This window comes from Staurois parvus, unplaced genomic scaffold, assembly GCF_062004578.1.
Source record: "Staurois parvus isolate SC_StPar_1 unplaced genomic scaffold, SC_StPar_1.0 ptg000025l, whole genome shotgun sequence".
Classification (NCBI taxonomy): domain Eukaryota; kingdom Metazoa; phylum Chordata; class Amphibia; order Anura; family Ranidae; genus Staurois; species Staurois parvus.
The window spans coordinates 19,424,769-19,447,512 of record NW_028317821.1 but is presented as its reverse complement, the minus strand read 5'-3'; the positions used below and the strand labels follow the sequence as shown (position 1 = coordinate 19,447,512).

At 41.1% G+C, this 22,744-nt stretch overlaps 1 protein-coding gene across 3 annotated transcripts in view; it reads left to right on the top strand.

Moving 5' to 3' along the window:
- The first annotated feature begins 2,204 nt into the window (after positions 1-2,204).
- The window catches only part of LIN7A (lin-7 cell polarity scaffold A), a 118,696-nt gene continuing 98,156 nt past the window's right edge, over positions 2,205-22,744 (top strand). Inside the window, exon 1 of one of the 3 annotated variants that reach the window (XM_089652186.1) lies at positions 2,205-2,408. In XM_089652186.1, the coding sequence (XP_089508312.1) occupies positions 2,285-2,408 (124 nt within the window). In that variant the 5' untranslated portion in view covers positions 2,205-2,284. The remainder of the gene's footprint in view (positions 2,409-22,744) is intronic. The other 2 variants (XM_089652199.1, XM_089652191.1) reach the window with 2 other exon arrangements.

Here is a 22,744-nt window from a genome sequence, read left to right as displayed (position 1 = left end):
CATGTGCTCCTTGCTGCAAAGGCCAGTTATATGCTGGGGCAGTCCCATTTGTTTGTACCAGGAGTTTTGGTGAGGTTTCCGCACCTCACCTCACCAAATTGTCCTGTCTAACAGTTCACGTGAACAACAGCGGTTTAGATTGAACACATTCACAAATACATGTGTTCGCTGCAGAACCACTTCACGGCACTTCAGTATTATCTGCAATCCTTATTCTAAATTTTGACAGCCTCCATAGTAGGAGGCCAGTTATGGGTTGGGGCAGTCCCGTATGTTTGTACCAGGAGTTTTGGTGAGCTTTCTGAACCGCACTGCACTGCACTGCACCAAAACTTCAGAACCTCATGTAAGTGTATGGGAAAGCACAGCTAACCCACATGAAAACCCTGGGTTAGCTGTGCTTTAGCAAAAATGCATCAGGGTATTATGAAGCCACCCAAAAAGAATACCTGGTGATCTTGGCTTGAAGATCCTTGTGTAGGCACTTTTTGTTAAAGGGTGACAACTGTCTCCCAAACATGGTCCTGCATTGTCACCCTGTCACATGCACCTCTAATACACAGAATACAAGTGACCATGGTGACACTGTTGTCACTGGTGTTTGGTCACCAAAACTCCTGTATGCTACAAACCATGGGACATCATCAGGGGTGGACTGACCATTTGGAAACTCGGGCACTGCCCGAGGGCCCGGGGTTGGTAGGGGGCCCCATGAGATGCCCCTGGTACCTTTTTCATAGGCTTTTTTGAGTTTTGGCAAGGACACAGGGGCCCCATGATCCCCTATTGCCCGGGGGCCCCATGAGTTGTCAGTCCGCCCCTGGACATCATAGAACTCTATGGGAAAGCACAGCTGACTTGCCCCAAACCCACAGGTACACTGTGATGCTTCCACGGCGTGGTCAACCCACACCAGATCAGTCTGAAAGCAATCTGAATGAAAAGTGAAGATTTAGGTCTCATGCACACAGGGTGTTTGTACAGCTGCTCCTAGGGGCATCTGGTGCTTTTTTTATTCCCTGCCTTTGAATGCCCCTGTGTGTTAGCGTATGTGTTCATGCACACATAGGCTTTTAGGGAAGTTTAGAGGCAGGGACAATTAGAGGCAGAAAAAACACCCCACGTCCAGTGCGTCCAGGAGCAGCGGCGTTTTGGCAAAAAGAAAAAAAAACGCTTGACGTGTGTAAATGTGTCTAAACATGTGTTAACACTAGGTGCATTTAGCGCTTGAGCGGTAATTCATTTCAATGGCCAGACTAAATTATTATTCTAGCCAGTGAAATGAACTAACACCCAAACGCTTGATGTGGCAAAAAGCACATAAACCTAAATGCATTTATAACGTCAATCTTTTTTCTGCCAAAATGCCGCTGCCAGGAGGAAAGGCATCTAGGAAAGATAAAGGAACATCCAGTGGTCATGAAGCCCTAAAAACTTTTGCAATGTATTAACCTGCTAAATCCTAAATGAGATTTTATTCAACGGGTTCAGATCAGGTTAGTCTTAAAGTGACCCTGCATGTCAGTATTTATAAGCATTATTGTTACTTTTCTGCATCAAATAAAACGATGGCTTGCATGGCATATTATAATCTGAATGCATGCTGCATGCCTGCAGTCCTATGCAGTGTGCATTCCAATGAGCTCCAGTGCAGCTGCATGCATATCTCCACTTGCACAGTAGCTAATGTAGCAAACTGGATAAAACAATGTAGGTGACTCTAACGTTTGCATCATCTGACACAATTAGGTCACATAACATAAAACTTATGAGGAGGAGCTTTCACTTGCCACAGTACAAGTACAATCCATTAGCGAGCAGCATTAAAGTTGCCACATTGCCGCTCTCTAACTGTGATGTCCTCACTGCATGGAATGTCTACTCCTAACAAGCAAATATTGCTTTTTCCATTGTGTGCAAGCATCATAAAGTGTTGTGGCAGCAGGAGGAGGAATCAGATATTAAGGTGATCATAGTGGAAAAAATCCATCCTACCGCGTTGTGGTTACCAGGGGAACATTACAGGATATAAAAATATACTTGTATGATAAATGAATCAATCAAGTCCAAGTGCAGCGTCTCATGGTAACCATCCAGCGCTTTCGGGGAGACTGCCAGCGCTCTTCTGTGTTGTGCGTGCTTGTTTCGTGTGATCTCTTCATTATTTGTCAGTGGAAGATTTGCAATGATTGCTGAGAAATTGTCTCATTAGGAAGATAAAGTTAATAACAGCTCCAGCGAGCTGCTGTCTCTGAGAGCTGTGCCTCTCTCCCTCTCTCTCTCCATGTCTCTCCCCCTCCCCCTCCCTCTCTCTCTCTCCTCCAGTTCTGCTGCTCTGGCTCTGAGCATCACTCTGCATCCGACCACAGACATGGCGACAGTGGTCCAGCCCCTCACATTGGACAGAGGTAGGACTAGATCAGTACCTGCTGCTGATGCTGATGCTGCTGTGTGCATGTGTTTGACATTGCTGTGCATGATGGCCAGCTTCACTGGGAATGCTCGTCTCATTATACAATGGATCCAGGCAGAGTGTAGTGTGAAACAATCTGTTTCCACAGCTCCTGAACATCTGAGAATTTGTATTGCTGGAACAGTCACAGCCTGGAATCCATACTGGTCTGGAAAATGGGATAAATGACAGTTGGGGAAGCTTTATTGTAAGCACATCAGATGAAAGCAATCACTAAATGACTACCTGGTAACACGTTGCTCTCACCTCCAGCTTTTGTAGGGTTGTTCTTTGCCCTATGACCTGATCATCAAAGAGAAATATTTGAAAGACAAGAGACGGATATTGCTCTACATGTGTCTTGTATGTCCAGTGAGAAGTTTTTTTGGATGGGCACTGGGTCACACTGATTGACATCATTCGAGGGATGGCTAGCCGTCCAAGGTGCTGAAAGAGGCAGTAGCTTTTCCGGAGGGGAAGGATCAGCACCTGCAGGAGAAATGTGCTTCCAGGGGCAAGGACAGGCAAACACAACCAGACTGTGCCAGAAGGGAAGGGGAGGGAAGGCGGCTTTGTTGATCAGATGTTGCAGCTGGAGCTAAAAACAAATTAAAATTAGCGTAAAGAAGTTAGGGACGGAAAGTCACGGCGAAGTATACAAGCTTCCAATAGAGCTCACAGACCTGAGATGGTGTTTGAGGCAACCAGCCAGAGAACGCTCATTGTTTAAAATGATCTTGACATAAACAAGGGTGCCTGTGTTGGCTGAGCGTGCATGGTCATGAGGTCATGACACTTTTGACCCTGGCCTTGGAAAAGCAAAGTGACCAGCTGGGAATATTAAAGTTGGTCTATCAGTTCTTTCTCCGAAATAGATCAGCCAGGGGGTGTGTGCACAAATCAGTTCCCGTAGGCATGGAATGATTTACTGATCCTATGGGAATCGGCTGGATTGGGTGATGACTATTTTCTGGTTATAGGATATGTTTAAGACAGATATATTAATGTAGTAAAGCTTCAATTTATATTGCATAGGTAATAGTGAGATAATCTAAGTAAAAATAAATAAAAAACATTATTACAACAGACTTTTATTTTTTGGCAAGTTCGGTACATATGATACTTCACTTTACTTTATTCATTCAATACTGCAAATAAATATAAAAACTGTAAAAATCTGTCATATATATAGAAGATATATAGATATCCACTGTTTAAACAACACAAGTAACATATTTTGTGAGTGTAACAATACAGCACCCAGAGTGCCATGTTATGAAGGCTACATCACTGGGGGGCTTTCACTCTGTGGGGGGTATTTACAAAAACTGGAGAGTGCATAATCTGGTGCAGCACTGCATAGAAACCAATCAGCTTCCAGTTTTCTTGCCAAAGAAAAGCCTCAAGGTTTTTTACCATACTGCATTCTATTCATTAAACTAAAAAACCTTCTGTGTCATAAACTGGCACCCCCCCCCTCCCCCTTATACTTACCTGAGCCCCATCAAGATCCAATGCAGTGCATGGGAGCTCTCCTTGCCTTGTCCCTCCTCACTGGGCAGGCCGACAGCAGCGGGAGCCATTGGCTCCTGTTCCTGTCAATTACTTTCAGTGATGAGGGAGCGGGGGGGGGGGGGAGCTAGTCCCGCTGTCTGTGTCAATGGATGCAGCAGCGGGACTTGGGAGCAAGCCTGCATGAGTGCCCCCATGGAAATCAACTTCCTATTGGGGGCACAATTCTATTACACAGAGCAGGTAAGTATGACATGTTTGATATTTTAAAAAAATAAAAATATTTCCTTTACAATCACTTTATTTGAACAAGCTGAAGTAGGAAGCTGTTTGGCTGCCATGCACAGCTGCACCAGATTCTGTGTGCACCAGTTTTAGTAAATCTACCTGTATGAATCCACTGTACAGCTGATGGACAACCTTATGCAGTTGTCAGAGAAAAACTTTACAGACCTGTGATTGCTTACGCATATAACTTGGCAATTATGCAATGATGGCACAAATTTAAAATAATTAATATCAGTCTTTAGGTCTTGCCTTATAGGTAACAGATTCAGCTTCAATGCCTCAAATCAATTTTAAACCAAACTGTAAAATGTTGGTGTATGTTTTTAAAGAAGTGTGTAGTGAGACATTATAGGGACAGGTGTAGGTGACTTCTGAAAATGCTAGTACTCCTATTGTTATGTTGATCCTATGGCTTTAGTATTTTCTAAATCACTGATTTGAGACAAGTATGCAGATTAGGATTTACGACTTTCCACATCTGCATGGTTGTTTCAGGTCAGTACTGAAGCCTAAGGGTGCAGAAGAAAGAAGAGCTTCCCACTGTTGATTTAGAGTCTTCTGTACCCCTTGAATCCCATCTAACGTTCCTCCTTGAGGCCCTTTCGTGAATGAGATCTGTCTAACCAGAGTGATTATACACTTTTATAGATTTTTCCGTTCGCTGCAGGCGATAACGTATTTTTTTAATCCAGTGCCTCTTACCTATACTTATAATGTGTTGAAGATTATGATAAGAAGGCTAGGCAAATAGAATTTTTAGGAGAGGTCAGTAATGACAGCATTGAGGCTGGATTTATACCACCTCTGTTGCATTAGTATGTGCTGATGTGCACTAAATGATCTGACATGAGTTTTTTTTTCTTATTTTACACACTGCACTGATATACAGTATGCATATTTTTAACTTGTTGCATTCATGTGTAGGTTTTTGTTACAGCAGTAGCCAAAGTACATTATTTTTCTTTCCTTAACATGCATTGCACCAGACTGTATTTAAAAGCAGCATGTCATGCCGTGTTTTACATTTTTACCCAGCACACACCAAGGCTATGTATTTATGTGAACTGAACCTATTAGCAGCAATTTGAGCATGTTATTGTATTTTGGTTCCTCAGTGCAGCCTAATGCAAAAGGTGTGATTTGGGCCCTTAGAGTTTCTCGTGGTAGTTTTCCTTCAAGTGAATAATGTTAATGTTAAAAGAACAGTTGAGATAGTTTATGAAAACAAGAGAAAAAATTTCAAGTGGTTGTAAAAGCAGGGTTTTTTTTTACCTTAATACATTCTCTACACTAAGGGAAAAAACCTTTGATGATCAGCTCCAGACCCCTTATACTTACCTGTGCTTGATCTTGATCCAGCTTTTAGCCTGAGAGCATTGGCTGTCTCCACTCTCTGTCTCCTCACTGGACATGGAGGCAGCAGTGGGAGCCATTGGCTTCGGCTGCTGTCAAGCAAATCCAGTGAGGAGGGAGCAGGGGGCAGGGCTGAGCCGTGCTGTGTGTGTCAATAGACACACTCATCCCAGCTCGGGATCAAGACAGCATGAGTGCCCCCATAGCAAGCAGCTCACTAAAGGGTCATTCGGAAGGGAGGAGGAGGAGCCAGGAGCACCAGGGGGTGGGGCACCCCATAAAAGAAGGTTCGGGGCTGTTCTGTACAAAACCATTGCAAGTATGACATGTTTATTATGTAAAAAAATTTAAAACTGCTTCTACCTTCACAGAAACCAGTCAAATCTAAGCTATTTTCCTTGTGCAGGCTATTAATAAAAGCTCATGTCTTATTGGCTGTTATAGATACAATGATAGTTCTGTTTTTTTGTTATTACTTTTTTTTTAATCAGCTGAGCAAAGCGTGTCCTAAAATTAATAGACAATGTTGCATCCATAGCCCAAGTAATATAGTTCCTTAAAATGCAATATATATTTGAATGGGATTGCGGTAATGTGCTTTTGTAAGTTTTATTCTGCTTTAAATGCACCATGGCTAAAGGTTTGGACTATAAAGGGTCGCTACTGGTCTACTTTCTGTTTGAAAAGAAATTCTGTCCTTCCATGGTTATGTAACATCTTCTTCAAAGCTTTCTGCCTTCAGCCCATTCTAAAGTACATTCATATACTTTTACAATATCAATTATTAATGGCATAGAAACACTTGGTGTCGCAACACTGAATTTTTTTTTTAACCCTGCTTCACTACTGTTTATATTTTGATGTGAAGGAAAATCAATGCGAGTGAAATCAGTAGGAAACTATCACATCATTGGAAAGTAATTGAAGCATGAGGCATATGCGTTGCATCTCTATTAACTGGTTCTGGATCTTTTTCCTGTTCATCATTGTACACTTCTATTCATAAAACCATTGCTATTCATAAAACCATTAGCTCTTGTTAAAAGATGTACCTAAGTATGTTATTTGAACATACTTTGTTTTATACCTTGGCAGAGTAATGGCACCTGATAAGCAGCAGATATAGCAGATATCTAGTTAACCTGTTACACATGTGTAATGATACTATTTTACTGTTATTTTTTTCAATGTCAAAAATACACCCATGTAGCTGATTGCTTATATCTATTGACTTACTAAAAACAAAGGCGTGGAGCTTTGCTTTTTTTCAAACTGTTTCATTTTAGTACTAAGGTGCTACATAGTTACATAGTCTGGTTGAAAAAAGACAAAAGTTCATCCGGTTCAACCAAAAAAAAGCAGTTCAACCAAAAAAAAGTTATAATCCTATACCCACAGTTGATCCAGAGGAAGGCAAAAAAAAACCAGCAAAAAATGATCCAATTTGCTCCTTCAGGGGAAATATTTCCTTCCTGATCCCCCGAGAGGCAATTGGATATTCCCTGGATAAACTTTACCTATAAATGTTAGTATCCAGTTATATTCTGTATATCTAGGAAAGAATCCAGGTCTTTTTTAAAGAAATCCACTGAGTTGGCCAGAACCAACTCTTGAGGGTGTCTATTCCACATTTTCACAGCTCTTACTGTGAAGAAACCTTTCCGTATTTGGAGATTAAATCTCTTTTCCTCCAGACGTAAAGAGTGCCCCCTTGTCCTTTGTGATGACCTAAGTGTGAATAGCTCTACACCTGGTTGACTATATGAACCACTGATGTATTTATAAATGTTGATCATATCGCCCCTTAATCTCCTCAGTTCCCCTAATCTTTCCTTATAGCTGAGCTCCTCCATGTCTCTTATCAGTTTGGTTGCCCTTCTCTGTACTTTCTCAAGTTCCCTAATGTTCTTTTTGTGAATTGGTGCCCAAAACTGAACTGCACATTCCAGATGAGGTATTTCTAAAATGATATCTCTCTGGAGTATATACCTCTTTTATTACAAGAGATGATTTTGCTCGCTTTAGAAACTGCAGCTTGGTATTGCATTCCATTATTAAGCTTGTGATCTACCAGAACTCCCAGATCCTTCTCCACCATTGATTCCCCCAGTTGTACTCCCCCTAGTATGTATGATGCATGCATATTCTTAGCCCCCAAGTGCATAACCTTACATTTATTAACAAAAAATCTCATTTGCCACATAGTTGCCCAATTAAACAGTGCATTGAGGTCGGACAATAGTCCTTCCGGGCTCAGTTTGCATATAGTTTGTATATTCATCATTTATTTGTATGGATTTTCTCTCCAAAGCTTTTTTCTCCAAATCCATACTGGTGGTTTAGTTTCTTACAAACTGTTTGGTGTGTATGTTTGTGTGCTGTTGGTAAAGACATTATATTGTTAGCACTGCTAAGTCATTGTCAAATGAAAATGGTTCAGTGTTACAGCAGATCTAGAAGGGATGCAGTATGGAGCCTAAAGTTCCATATCCCGAGGTCCTGGGGTCTAGCCGATTAATGGACTCTCACCTGTGCAGGTATGCTGGGGCAGCCACAGCCATGGTTAGGTTCAGTTAGGGAAAAGACCATTTGCTATCTTTTGGACCTGTTGTACTGATGTTCTTATAGCAAAGCCTTTGAAACACTGTCCTTCCTGGTCTGAAGTTATTGAAAGGGGTGTATGAAAAGTAACCGGCACATTACACATAGCCTTCTGCAGCTTGAGTCAGTTAAAGCACGTTGGGGTATGAAGACAGATCCGCAAGAGTGAACATGGTACAGTGTAGCAAGTAGTTGTCAAGGGTAACAGAAGTCTAGTAACCAGTGCAAGCAGGCTGTTGTGAAGTGTGGTACCTGTGCAAGGCGAGGTATCCTCTGGAAGTGTCTCTGGGACTCTCTCCAACATGGTTCCATCTCCAAAAGCAACGGGAGCAGATCAGCGTCATGGAGGCTCTCGGCCTAGCTGACAGAGAGTAAGAAGACAAAATGCACAGATGATGTCCTTGCTAGGTGCATGGTGGGACCCCATTCTGTCACTGGGAGTGAGGTGACAGAGATACACTGGATGGGTGGAGTGAGCATAGGCTCAGCGTGTCCCTCCAAAGTGCAAACACTTACAGTCAAGGTGTGCTTTGATATGGGACCAGAGGGTTAATTGGAGTTCAGTTTATTCACTCGGAACACAGTGTATGATCATCTCTAAGTTGGAGTACCACCTTAAGGCTGAATTTCCCTGACACCGGTCCCCACCTTATCCACAGGCATTGATGAGCATGACACATTAAAAGTACCCCATGTGCAGGGAGAGTGACCTTGCCCTCAGTGCAGAAGGAATTGGATTTTTAAGGTGCTTTACCCATTAACCAAAACATGAGCAGTTAAAATACGATGATGTTTATTGCAAATCCATATTAAAAAAAACATTGAGAATTTCACAGAAGTGTTCTCTGTTAACATCCTCTATGATCATTATTAGTACTGGCAAGGTCCCCTATGCATTTTCTTCTACATGTTTCCCCGCATGGCTTCTTCAAGAAGTATGCATATAGGGAACTAATAAAGATACAAAAACAAATTTGAAAAACATCTAAAAAACTATACATTTACAGACTACACATCTTATATGAAGGGATAAAGAACCCACCCATATAACGATCATCCAATGATCATTACATAGGTGGGTTTAATATCCCTTCATATAAGATATGTAGTCTGTATAGATAGTTTTTTTTAGATGTTTTACATATGTGTTTTTGTATCTTTATTAGTTCCCTAGATGCAAACTTCCTGAAGAAGCCATGCAGCAAAACATGTAGAAGAAAATGCATAGAAGACTTTGCCAATAATAATAATGGTCATAGAGGAAGTTGGCAAAGAACACTTATGTGAAATTCTCAATGTTTTTTAGTATGGATTTGTAATAAACATCATTGTATTATAACTGCTCATGTTTTGGTTAATGGGTAAAGCACCTTAAAAATCCTGTCCCTCTTAAACATATAGTGGGATTTTCTCAAATATGACTGCAAAATGGTAATACCCCTTAAGATTTGATGCTGAACATGCTGAAAATATAACGGATCTACCGCCACCCCCACCCCACAAAAAAAAAGTATTCTTCTAGATCAATATATACTCTGTGTACTATGTAAAAACACTAGATAATATGTATATGCTATACAAATTAATATTAATAATACCAATAATTAAAACGTAAGTAAGTTAAATATTTTATAAACAGTTGACTGCCAATTCTCATCTTTACAGAAAGGCACTTTTTCTATTTGGCTGTGCTTCAAAGCAATTGTTTACGTAGTCCTACATGTAGTGCTTTAGAATTAGCATATACCGTTTATCCTGAAATGTCACCACATGCATAATCTTCTTTTTCTGTCCTAATGCTAAGTAATTGACATGACATGCATTTATGAAATGACAATTCATATATGCATTCCTTCTACTGCCTTCATTATAGTTTGAAGTTTAAGAATTTCTTCACACAAAATAGATAGAAGGTTTTTTATTGATAGAAAGATGCATTCTTTTACAAATGTTAGCCTGAGATTTTATCATTGATTGAACACATCTAAATATAAAAAGCTGTATATCTTATCTGTAGTCATTGTTCTACATGCTGCTACAGATGAAACAACAACCGCAACACAATAAAACAATTTTAAAGAATTTTTTTTGTTAAATAACAAACGTCATCAAACCTATAGTAGAAGTACTGCTACAGGGCAGCAGGGCTGCGCAAAATCACGTATATATACATGATTCGCATTTCTGGGTAGGGGGTGCGCACGATACTCTACCCACACCACCACTGGCGGCTACAGATGTCAATCACCTGGTCCTGGTCGGAGATTTCCTGACGGGACCTGGCGATCGCCAAGTAACACTGACAGAGGAGAGACCTGTGTATAAACACAGATCTCTTTCCTGTCAGCAAGACCATGCTGTTGTGTATTTCTCTGCACAGCAGAGAAATACACAGCAGCATGTTTCCCTAGTAAAACACACACAATGCATTATGTAAAACAGCACACAGTTAAGCCTTTGATTGCCCCAGATGTTAACCTCTTCCTGCCCATTGTCATTAGTACAGTATCAGTGCTTTTTGTTAGCACCGATCACTGTATTAGTGTCATTGGGATGTCAGTGGCAGTTAGTTCCCACCCAGTGTCAGATTGCCAGCCGCAGTCCCTCTGTCCCGGAGTCCTGCTATAAGTCACTGAATGCCGCCATTACTAGTATAATAAATAAATAAATATTCCAATATATACAGTATATGTATATATATATATATATATATATATATATATACCACCATTTGTAGACTCTATAACTTTCACACAAACCAAATAATTTATATGTATTGGGATTTTGTTTAGCAAATACATGTAGCAGAATACATTTTGGCCCACATTTATGATGAAATATAAGTTTTTATATTTTTTCACTGGATATGTTTTATAACAAAAAGCCAAAAAATATATTTTTTTTTCAAAATTGTCAGTCTTTGTTTGTGTATAACACAAAGAATAAAAAATGCACAGGTGATTAAATACCACCAAAAGAAAGCTCTATTTGTGGGAAAAAAAATGTCATGTACATAAATTTCATGTACAGGGTTGCATGAATGCACAATTGTCAGTTAAAGTAACTCAGCGCTGTATTGCAAAAAATAACCTGGTCAGGAAGGGGGGTAAATCCTCTGGAGGGCAACTGGTTAAATACCATGCTCTTCAAAATATATAACGTGCCCTATTCCCACATAAACTATGTGCAAAAAATGCATAAATATGCATCCCAAAACATAAAATAATGTGGAACAAACAAGTGCCTAATTCCACACGAACTGTGCGCAAAACAAATTAAATCATATACATAAAATATATAGGTGTATGATTTATGATATCCTGAGGAAGTCAGGTGACTGATCGTGATGTAATGCGTAGGTACGCCAGTAGGAGGGGCTTCCGTTACGTAGTGACGTCAGATCCGGCGCAGGAGCCATCTTGGTGCACCCATTTGTATCCACACAGGCAGTACACCCACAATGTGGTGTGAAGGCTCACTGTATGCTACATAAATGTGAGTGGGCATTCCATTGTTATATGGAAGTTTATTAAATCAGGTTTACACTATATTGGCTGTTCTCTGTCTTGTTACTGGGGACGTACATGGAGTAATACTTATCCAGCAGTGCCAGTAGATGTTGGAAGCTCAATAAACAGAGGAGGAGGGGGAGTACCACCACTACTATTAAGAAGATCATCTGGAAAGATCACCAGTGTGATTTATAAAGCTCATTGGTCCTTTGGGGCCTGGGCAGGAAGGTGAGGGGGCACTACAGCTACAGAGGATTGGCACGCATTTCGGCACCAGCACGCGTTCCACCTGCATGAGAGTGTTTTGATCTTAGTGGACATTTTTATTATGAGTGAATTGTTGTATCACTGTTTTAAGTACATGTGGCACGACTCACTTTATTTGTATATAGTGAATTTTCCTTTCAAGGGACACACTCACTGCTTGCATGCATATATGATCCCTCAGATGGGGATCAAGAGGGGATAGATAGCATCAATATTGGCATATTCCCATGGTTTTGTTTTTTGTCTGTTGGGTTATCCTGCATGTTTTTCATTTTTTTCATGTGTACATTGCACTATTAGGTTGAGTCCCTAATAGATGCCCATAAGCGCTGCACTATTTTACCATAATAATTTACATAAATTGAGAAATATTGCCTGATTTCACCACAAACTATGTCTGTAGCTTAAAATAAACATAACTTATATTGCAATAAAAGTCTGTGAAGGTTATAGTGCTCTGCGTCAAAAGTTTTTATTCAAATTGTGCAGAAATGAAAGAAAACACCCGAAAAACAAGTGCTCCTTCTTTCTTCCCAAACGAGAACACACCACATGCAACAGAGATATATGACCTCTTTTGTCAAAGAATGTCAATTGATACCCCGGTTGGGCTCCCTTTCTCCAGTGGATACACCAAACACTTGAGGAATAAGAAGACTAACATTCCAGCATTAATCTTGTGCTTTTAAGAGACTCTGCAAGAATTTCCCTCACAGACGGAAAGAGATAGAAGAACCTCTCATAGTGTAGCACATTCTTTTTTTAAAAAAAAAATACTTTAAATTGCACTTACATAGGCTCATAATGTTAAAGCAGATACTGTATAGAAATCTGGCCTATATTAAAAGGCTTTTTACAGGCATTTGCTTTTTTCAGTCTGTAAAGATATGTTAGCCCATGTGTCCATGCACACATAGGAGTTTACAGGCATATTAGAAGAAAACCATTTACAGACCCTAAATAAAACCCATCATCAGAGTGTTCAGGAGAGGAGCTTTTGGGCAGAAAATATGCTTGAAGTGCTTATCTATGCCTAAAGGCTAGACATGTTTAGCTCTTGAGCATTTATTCATTACAATGGCCAAATGTGCCTAAATGCATGTGTAATAAGTGGCTTTAGGTAAGTTTTTTAAAGGATAAGTTAACCTTTTAGACCATGTTCCAGCTCCTGCCAGTACTCGCTCTCATTGTGACAGCAGGCAAGAGATTTTCTTCCCCTCTGTCACAATTCAAAAACAGCGCCCATGCAATTCAAAAACTCTGCCCACACAGCCACGTCATTCATTCACAGAATCCTGTGAATAAATGAACTACAACTACAACCCTTGAGGCTGACAGCTTGTAGTTCTAAATGGACTACGGGGTCGCTGATGAGCGCTCTCGTGGTTCATTCAGAAGGTTTGCAACTTGTAAACAGCCAGACCGTATTGGTGGTATGGGCTGAAAACGGAAGAGCTTGTCTGCAGGAGCCTGACCTTGCACCCCTGATCCACTGATCATGAGTGCAATGCTTTGCAGGCTCCTTCTGGAAAAAAATAATACATGCACATTTTTTTTTCTGCAAAAATATGTGCATTTATTATTTTTTCCCTAACGGCAATCTTATCCTATAAGCTGCTTTTTCCTGCCAGGAGTAAAAGGCATTCAGAGGAGAAATGCCCTGTGTGCATGAGGCCTTATGCATTTGGTATATTACATACTTAAAGTGTATGTAAATAATAAACTCTTTGGGGGGTGAGCAAACAGGATATCTGTCTGAGGAGCTACTGGTATCCTGCCTTGTCCTGACTGATTTTGCCGATTACAGAGACTAACTACCGGCACCCCTGTCCTCGGATAGTGCTGGTGTCTTTCCTGTTGCATTCCACCATGCTTTCCAAAAGAAAATCCGCAGACCTGCTGGCTGGAAAGAAACAACCTGCTTCACTGGCCTAGTGTACAGATGCCATCTTGGAGAGGCTGCAGGCTCCACTGGCAGATGTGGAGATGGATGCAGAACAGGAAGGATCATCCTCTGAGAGGATAACACAGTGGTTATACTGAATGCCATTGAGCAAAGTAAGACCTCACTCCTGGTCCGTATAGATTACCTGATTGAGGAATGCAACCTAGTTCAGATAGACCTTGATAAAATCCATTGCCGCCTCTCTGAAACAGAGAACACGATCCCGGCCACTGAAGACCCTACAGCACAATATATTGATGTCCTGGCTAAGCATTTGTACACTGTCCAAACTTTATTGGCTAAGTTGGATGACGCTGAAAACCGACTCAAACAAACCAATATCCACATCTTGAGCCTAACTGAAGGGGCAGAAGGCGACCACCTGGCAGAATTTGTGGAGGCTTACTTCAAAAGTCTGCTGAACCTGGATGCTGTTTCTCCCAATTATGTGATCGATCAGGCCCATCGAGTGCCAACTGGCCAGAGGCCAACGGGGGCCTCGCCACGGCCTTCATGGTGCGCTTTCTCAACTACAGAGTTCAGGACAGGATCCTTAGTGAAATCTGCAAACATTCCACTCTTTCATATCAATATACCATGGTGCACCTTTATCCAGATTTCTCTGCGTAATTGCAGAGGAAATGCAAGTCCTTCACTGACATGCGACTAAGGCTTCGGAAAAAAGAAATCAAGTACAGCATGTTGCATCCCAGTCACTTGAGAGTTCAACATGAAGGATCAGTGAACTTTTTGAATCCCCCAAAGATGCTGATTCCTGGCTGCTTACCCTGCAGTTAATCCCTCCTGGGGGTTACAGAGCTCTGCCTGCTCTCCAAAGGATACAGTTTGAATCCTTTTCTTGTTGGTAAGCATCAAGATGTCCTCCTTGCTATTCCTATGGCACAGGGTCATGTTAAATCAAAATTTTCTCTGTGTTTTCCCTGGGCTCCATGGTAGCCATGACCCTCCTGAGACAATTCCTGGACAAGCAGGACACCACCCCTCCTGCAACCAGCAAGTTTCCTTCCTTATTGGATCAGCTCCAACTGTTGGCACTGTTTTTCCTGTTTTTCTTTTACTTTTTGTTTTTGTTGTCCTTTTCCCTGGTTCTGCAGGGATTGATGTTCCGGGGCCTTGTCTGTGGGGTTGCATGCCCCTCCAAACTTGTCTACTGTTCTAGCCCAGACAATATCTGAGACTTCTACCTCAGGATTCAGTTATTGCTATGGGATCAAAACTGCCATTGCTAGCTTAGTTGGGGTAATGCTAGGCAGTAGGGAGTTTTGTATTTGGTTATTATTGTTTTTAGTAGTTCTTCTGTGTAAGACTTACACTTGTCTAATAAGCATGCTTTATCCCCTGTATTGGAGATCCCTCTTCTGCACAGTTTTCAGGATGACAACCCCCTTCTGGCCGCCTTGTATCCATTATTTTTGCAATATAACCCCTAGTTGCCCTTACTCGGGTAAATCTCTATCTACTTGGTCATGGAAATTAAGCTGACATCGTGCAGTATCAGGGGCTTAAATAATCAAGTGAAACAATCTCTACTGTTTAAATACTTTAGCTTTCATGTGCTCTTTTTGCAAGAAACCCACTTGGTTGGCAGCTCCATCCTTGCTTTACACAAGTCCAGGTCCTTGATAGCACTTTAGACACTTCTAACGCTCTTTGAATTGCTCCTGCTGACCTTGCAAGTTGGGCCAATACTTACAACCTCCAGGAAATCTGGCATTGGAAACATCCTGACATCAGAGCTTATTCTCATGTGTCAGCTACACATAGGTAAGGCTCCCGAATAGATCTCATGTTTGGAAGCGTCCTTTCTCATGTCTATGCCGCCTCTTACCTCCCAGCGGGTCTCTCGGGCCATTCACCCTTAGTGGTGCATCTGGCCTTAGGGACCCATCAGTATTCAGGATGCTGGAGGTTAGCCTCACATTGAGTCCAGGACCCTAAGATTAACAAATTGGTATCCCCTAAGTTAAATGAATATTGGAACTCCAAAGAGAGAGCACAGCTTACCCTGCAGTCGTATGGGAGGCTCATACCAGAGGAGAATATATTTCCTCTGTTAAGACCGTCCGTAGAGAATATGCCTCTCAAACAGTTCATTTGGAGCAGATTGAGACTGAAGCTGCAGCAAATTTTGTGGCTGCTCCAGACCATTACACTACACTGATGCATTCTGATAATAAATGGTTGACCAATCTAGAGACAAAAATGGGAGCCTTCTGGCCAACCTAGTGGCGGATACCTGCTATCAGACAGTAATTCCAGAACTCAACTGGGAATCGTAATACTGATCTTGCTGCTATTTTACAGGAATTCTTTTCATTTTACAGCTTGTTATATGGTGTCTCCCCATTTGGTTCAGCGCAAGCCCTGGATGATGCATTGGAGGGGATCCACCTACGCTCTCTCTTTCCGGAGGAGGCAGGCAGTTTGCAATCTCCACTGACTCCTCTTGAAATAGAGACCGCTATTTGATCTTTCCCACCTCATAAATACCCTGGTCCAGATGGACTGCTTGGGGAATGGTATAAGGAACACTCATCCATATTGGTTCTGAATCTAAAACTGCTATTTGATTGCTGTCTGGATGCTTGCAAGCTTTCTACATCTATGTACCAAGCACACATAGTGCTTATACCAAAACCTGGTAAAGATTTAACCTCTTGTTCCTCCTTACTATGATCTAAAAAGTCTGACTAAAGTCCTGTCCACCAGATTGATGAAGGTCCTGCAATCCATTATTGACAACGACCAAACCGGATTCATGCCCGGAAAGTCCACAGATATCAATATCTGCAAGGTTCTCAGCACCTTCAACTTCCTCCAGATGATACTGCTACTAGAGTTTGGTTGCTTTAGACATTGAAAAAGCATTTGAACTACATGATGGCAGTCCTAGAAGCATTTGGGGGTTTGGCCCTGTTTTTCGTAAGTGTATTGAGATTTTATGCAAAACGCCTGTAGCACAAATTAAACTGGGCAGGAAACTTTCAGCTCCATTCTCCTCACATGGGGGGGGGGGGGAGATGAGGCAGGGGTGCCCTCTTTCCCTGCCCTGTTCACTTTGGCTATGGAACCCCTGGCAGAAGCGCTGAGGATGTCATCTGGGGTGGTCGGGATCCGGGTGGGCTACGTAGGAGGGAAACTGTTAGTGTATGCCGATGACCAGATATTATCTCTTCCCAGGAACCTCCCTTTCTGAGGCTCTGTGAATCCTTGCTTGTACTCAGGCCTTATGACCAACTGGTACAAATCACTTATTCTTTCGTTTTACCCAGGGGCGAGAGCGTTAGAAGATCCCACTCTCCCCCTTCAATGGGCAACTACCATTTGTTATCTAGGTGTCACTATTTACTCAAATACTAAAGATTTTAGCAAACTTAATTTGTTGCCTGCATTGAAGTGATGTAAGCAGAAACTGAGGGCATGGGCCAAGTTGCCTTTGTCTCTTATCGGACGAATCAACTTAATCAAAAGGAAAATTCTCTCGGTGCTGTTGTATTTCTTGCAACACTGGATTCCGAGCACTTTTTTTATGCAGTTTGACTGTTTAGTATCAACCTTTCTATGGCAATCTCGTCTGGCTTGTTTTAGCAGGAAATTGCTCCGCAGGCCCTGGATGCGGGGAGGACTGGCATGCCAAGACCTCTCCACCTATTATTTAGCAGACGTGCTCACCCATGCCCAACCCTGGCTGATTTCAGACAATACTAATACCTCTGTTGTTTTAGAGGCAGCTTATTCAGGCTCCTACTAAGCTTTACATAATCTCCTCTACAGAGGACTGCAGGCCCCCTATCCCCCTCTCACCCCTGCAATGCGAGCAGTCATTAAAGCTTGGCATATCACAGTAATGAAACCTAATGCCTATAGTGGACATAGGTCTCCCAACATCCCACTTTGGTTTAACCCTTCTTTATGGGCAACTAAGGGAATCAAATATCTAGACCATGTATATACAGGGGCAAAGCTGGTCATGTTTGACACCCTGAAAAGTATATTTGACTTGCCAAACTCCTTTTTGTTTAGATTCCTGCAGCTCAGACATGCTTTCCACTTTGGCTCCATGGAACTCCATCTGGAAATAGACATCCTTCGGGATGATAGTTTATGTATACAACTTTCTAAAATTTATAAAGCATTTTTGCAATATATACATGGGGGGGTTGGATGAAGAAGATTGGGGGGATATGTGGGAATACCCCTTTCAACAACTGATAGCAACAAGGCATATATTAATCCAATTTAAGATTCTTCTATTTTACTCTGCAAAGGTTACACCACATATATTCTACTATATCTTCTGTTAGAGGTGGGACCCTGCTGGATTTACTCATATATTCTGGGACTGCCCACAGATTAGAACCTATTGATTGGATGTGACTCAGTTTATTTCTACAACTATCTATATTCCTTTGACAGTGGGGGTATGCTTATTGGGACTTGTGGAACCACTGGCGGTTACCAGAGTGGCTCACACTCTACTGGGTCTATTGATATTTTATGTTAGAAAGGCTATTGTGCTGAAATGGAAATTGCACCGAGCCCCTACTCTTCCTTTTTGGAAAAAAAATGGTCAACTCAGTTGTCTCCCTTTACAACTTAAACCTTACCTGTCTAGGGTTTGCCCCCAAAAGTTTGACAAAGTATGCAATCTTTGGTTGACCTCTTCCTCTACCACAGACTCCCTGGATGGTGGGGCTGGGTCCCTGGCTACTACTGGGGGAGTGGTTTGATTTTTAATTTATTAACACATCACTTCTGTATGAATGGTAATATTTGCCTCTTACATAGGTCATAGGTATTATCTTATTTCGCTATACATCTCTGCCCCTAAGTTTCTGCATGTGCTAGGGGGCATAGTCATCCGGTCTTTCTCACTGACTTTGGAACTGCAGACCAGGTGTGGGTCTAAGCAGAAAAGATTGTAATTTTAGATTATTATTTTAGTTTTGTTTGGAGGTGTTATTTTGTGGGCCGGGGTATGCCCCAAGGCCATATTTTATACTTTACTTTTTCAAAACTTTAATAGACAGAAGTAAAAAAAAAAAAAAGAACAAACTCTTTTATCCTACTTATTTCTTTGGTTAGTGTCAAATAAGATGTATTATTTGAATGTGTTTTAGCATGTCTGATTACATTAATATATCGCTTACAATGTCACTAAATGGTACTTCTGCACAAAATACTCATCTTATGCAATATAAAGTAAGTTTAGCTGTAATATAATTATTAGATATACACAACAATTTTGCCATTGTAGTCATTTGTTATGGCAACGTTCTTCTGGTGAATGAGCCATTCCTTATTTAGAGTATAATGGGAGTACTGTTTCTACTTTATCTTTACATACTGATATATAGAGCATGAATAGCCACTCAAGTGCCACATCCCAATTGTCAATAGAACAAAAGACTTAAAGCCAAAAGGCATTAACATGACAGACTTTACTGGTGCATAGACTGGGACACTCATGGGATTAAAACCATAACAATATTTTATTACATAATTATAATAATAATATTTATTATTAATATGTAATACAATTTCCACTTAAATCAAACCGAATGTAAAGCCTGTCATGTTAAGGCTTTTGGCTTATGTCTTTTGCCATACTGGTATATACAGTCTGTTTTAATCAACATGGAATAATTATGTTAGATAACACTAGCTGAAGAGGTCTTGTACCTATATTTCTTTCTGACTTTTGGTTTAATGTTTAGTCTTACATTCCAGCACAATCCAGAAGGCTGCTATTTTGTCTAACAATAAGTAGACCTTAGTAGAGCAACTGAAAGACAGTTTCAGAAAATTCTTATTACAATCTTAGATAAACATAGAAAAACTTTTTATTTTAAAAGCTGTGGTTGTGCTGTACACTTAGGGTCCTTTCACACGGGTGTTCCATATGTCTGTTTTTCCTCTGTCCATTTACAGATGAAAAACAGACACCCATGTATTTTTATAGACTAGGTTGAAAGCGGATGATCATCTTTTTGCATCTGTTAATGTCCGCATCTGTTTACATCCATTAATGTCCGCATCTGTTAACATCCGTTAAGGGATTTAAATGGACAAAAACTGGATGTAAACGGATATACGGTTGGTTTTTCATCTGTTTTTGCATTGGTAAAGGATGTAAAAAACGGATGAAAAATGAATGTGAACTGATCCGGTTTTTCTTTGAAAAAAACGTGACTAAACTGATGAAAGAAATGAAACGCCCGTGTGAAAGGACCCTTAGTATAGAGCAGGGAAAATATGCATTCCTACATGTGGGTGCAGGCAACACAGGCATAGGTAAAGAGCAAAAGAGCAGGGACAATTGTATTTAATTGACACAGCAGCAAATGGCACAACAGTCAAAGTTTAGTTGGGGTCGAGCCAGCCAGGCATTGTCTGTAACAATGGAAGAGATAAGAGTGTAGGTGTGAGTCATATTCTGGGGAATTGCCATGGGTTTGCAGAAGGCACAAGTTACAGGCAAAACCTAGAGTAGAGGTGAAGTCCAAAGGCAAGGCAGGTTCAGGGTAGGCAAAGTTCAAACAAGGTCAGTTCAAGCAAGGCCATTAAAAAGGTTAATCAAAAACAGCAAAAAGAACTGCACGCATAAGCTAATCAATCATTACAATAAAGGAATCCAATGTCCAAAGTAGGATGAGCTCCAATGTTTCCTGATATTGGGGCATGTCTGTTCATCCTCCCCCATATGCAAAGTATACCTGAGGTCATAAAGCACCACTGCACATGTCAAGACACTGAAAAGATAGACCAAAGCATCTAGAGGAAGCAAAAAAAGCTGTTGAAACAGGCGGTAGAGAGGCTCAAAAGAAACAGCAGGAATAGTGGCCAGTGATGTAGCAGAAGACCCATTAGGAACACAAAATAAACAACCCACAGCAACTGCTTCAAGATTAAATAAACTCACTTATTTAACAGTTTCCAAAAACAATTACATTCAAAGCTAGCATGTAAGCATAACTGTCATAGTTGCTTGTGCTCTCAATAAAATTATCAAGCCATCAAATGTCCAGAGACATAAGTGATAACATATGCAGCACCATGGTAACTGCAGATCAAAAGGCTCTAAGATGTCAGTTTCCTTGGCTGTAAAGGGTAGGAGGGTTTAGTTCCATTTAAATCAACCATGCCCCAAATGAACAACCATTCCAGTGACAGTTGTTGAATGCCCTAATACACAACAAATGGATTTTAAGCATAACATTACTCATAGAAAGATGTTTTTATGTAATGCTTACATTGATCTAGGCACTTCATGGTTTTTTTCTTTCTGAAAGAGAAGCAGGTCTTGCACATCTGACATTTTATTGTTTATTTCTGAATGAGCAATCACCAGGCAGTTCTCTTTTCGGCACACTTTATAATGTATCTAAATTACTTTTTTTTTAGTTTTCAATAGTGGTGAGGAGCTGGAATTTATGTCAGATTTTTATTGCTATGTATGTCTCCACTGGACTGATTCACACTCTGTACTTTTTCTTGTGACTATAAGTGTCATTGTGGTTGCACTGTATAAAGAAAAACTGTACTGAAAAATTGTGAGGTTTCCCAATTCTCTTTCTACAAGGCTTGCTGTTTGGCTGATATGCTGATCTAAGAATGACTTGCCCTGGGACAAGTATGTCAATCAGGTGTTAATGGCTCAAAATTTAAAATGAATATTTTCTTATGCTGTTACATCAATGGTCCCACAAAGTGGGCCTACCAGGTAAAGTATACCATCAAAGTATTGGCACTCATGTGATGCTTTCATAGATGTGCATAGCTATGACAGCATACATACATACACTGTATTGCCAAATCATTGGGTTCAGGTGTTCCAATCACCTCCATAGCCATAGGTGTATAAAATCAAGCCCCTAGGCATGCAGACTGTTACTACAAACATTTGTGAAGGAATGGGTCGCTCTCAGGAGCTCAGTGAATTGAGTAATAAGTTGCCACCTGTGATATAAGTCCATCTGTGAAATTTCCTTACTAATAAATATTCCACGGTCAACTGTTAGTGGTATTATAATAAAGTGGAAGCAACTGGGAACAACAGCAACTCAGCCAAGAAGTGGTAGGCCATGTAAATTGACAGAAATGGGTCAGCACATGCTGAAGTACACAGTGCGCAGAAGTCGCCAACTGTCTGCAGTCAATAGCTAAATAACTCCAAGCTTTTTGTAGCCTTCAGATTAGCACAACAGTACGTAGAGAGCTTCATGGAATGCGTTTCCATGGCTGAGCAGCTGCATCCAAGCCTTACATCAACAAGTGCAATGCAAAGCGTCAGATGCAGTGGTGAAAAGCACGCTGCCACTGGACTCTAGAGCAGTGGAGACGTGGTCTCTGGAGTGATGCACCATGCTTCTCTGTCTGGCAATCCGATGGACGTGTCTGGGTTTGGCGGTTGCCAGGAGAATGGTGCATGCCTGACTGCATTGTACCGAGTGTAAAGTTTGGTGGAGAGGCAATTATGGTGTGGGGTTGATTTTCAGGGGTTGGGCTTGGCCCCTTAGGTATAGTGAAGGGAACTCTTAAGGCTTCAGCATACCAAGACATTTTGGACAATTTCATGCTCCCAACTTTGTGGGGCCAGTCTGGGGATGGCCCCTTCCTGTTCCAACATAACTGCGCACCAGTGCACAAAGCAAGGTCTATAAAGACATGGATGAGCGCGTTTGGGGTGGAGAAACTTGACTGGCCTACACAAAGTCCTGACATCAGTGCCTGACTTCACAAATGCTCTTCTGGAAGAATGGTCAAACATTCCCATAGACACATTCCTAAACC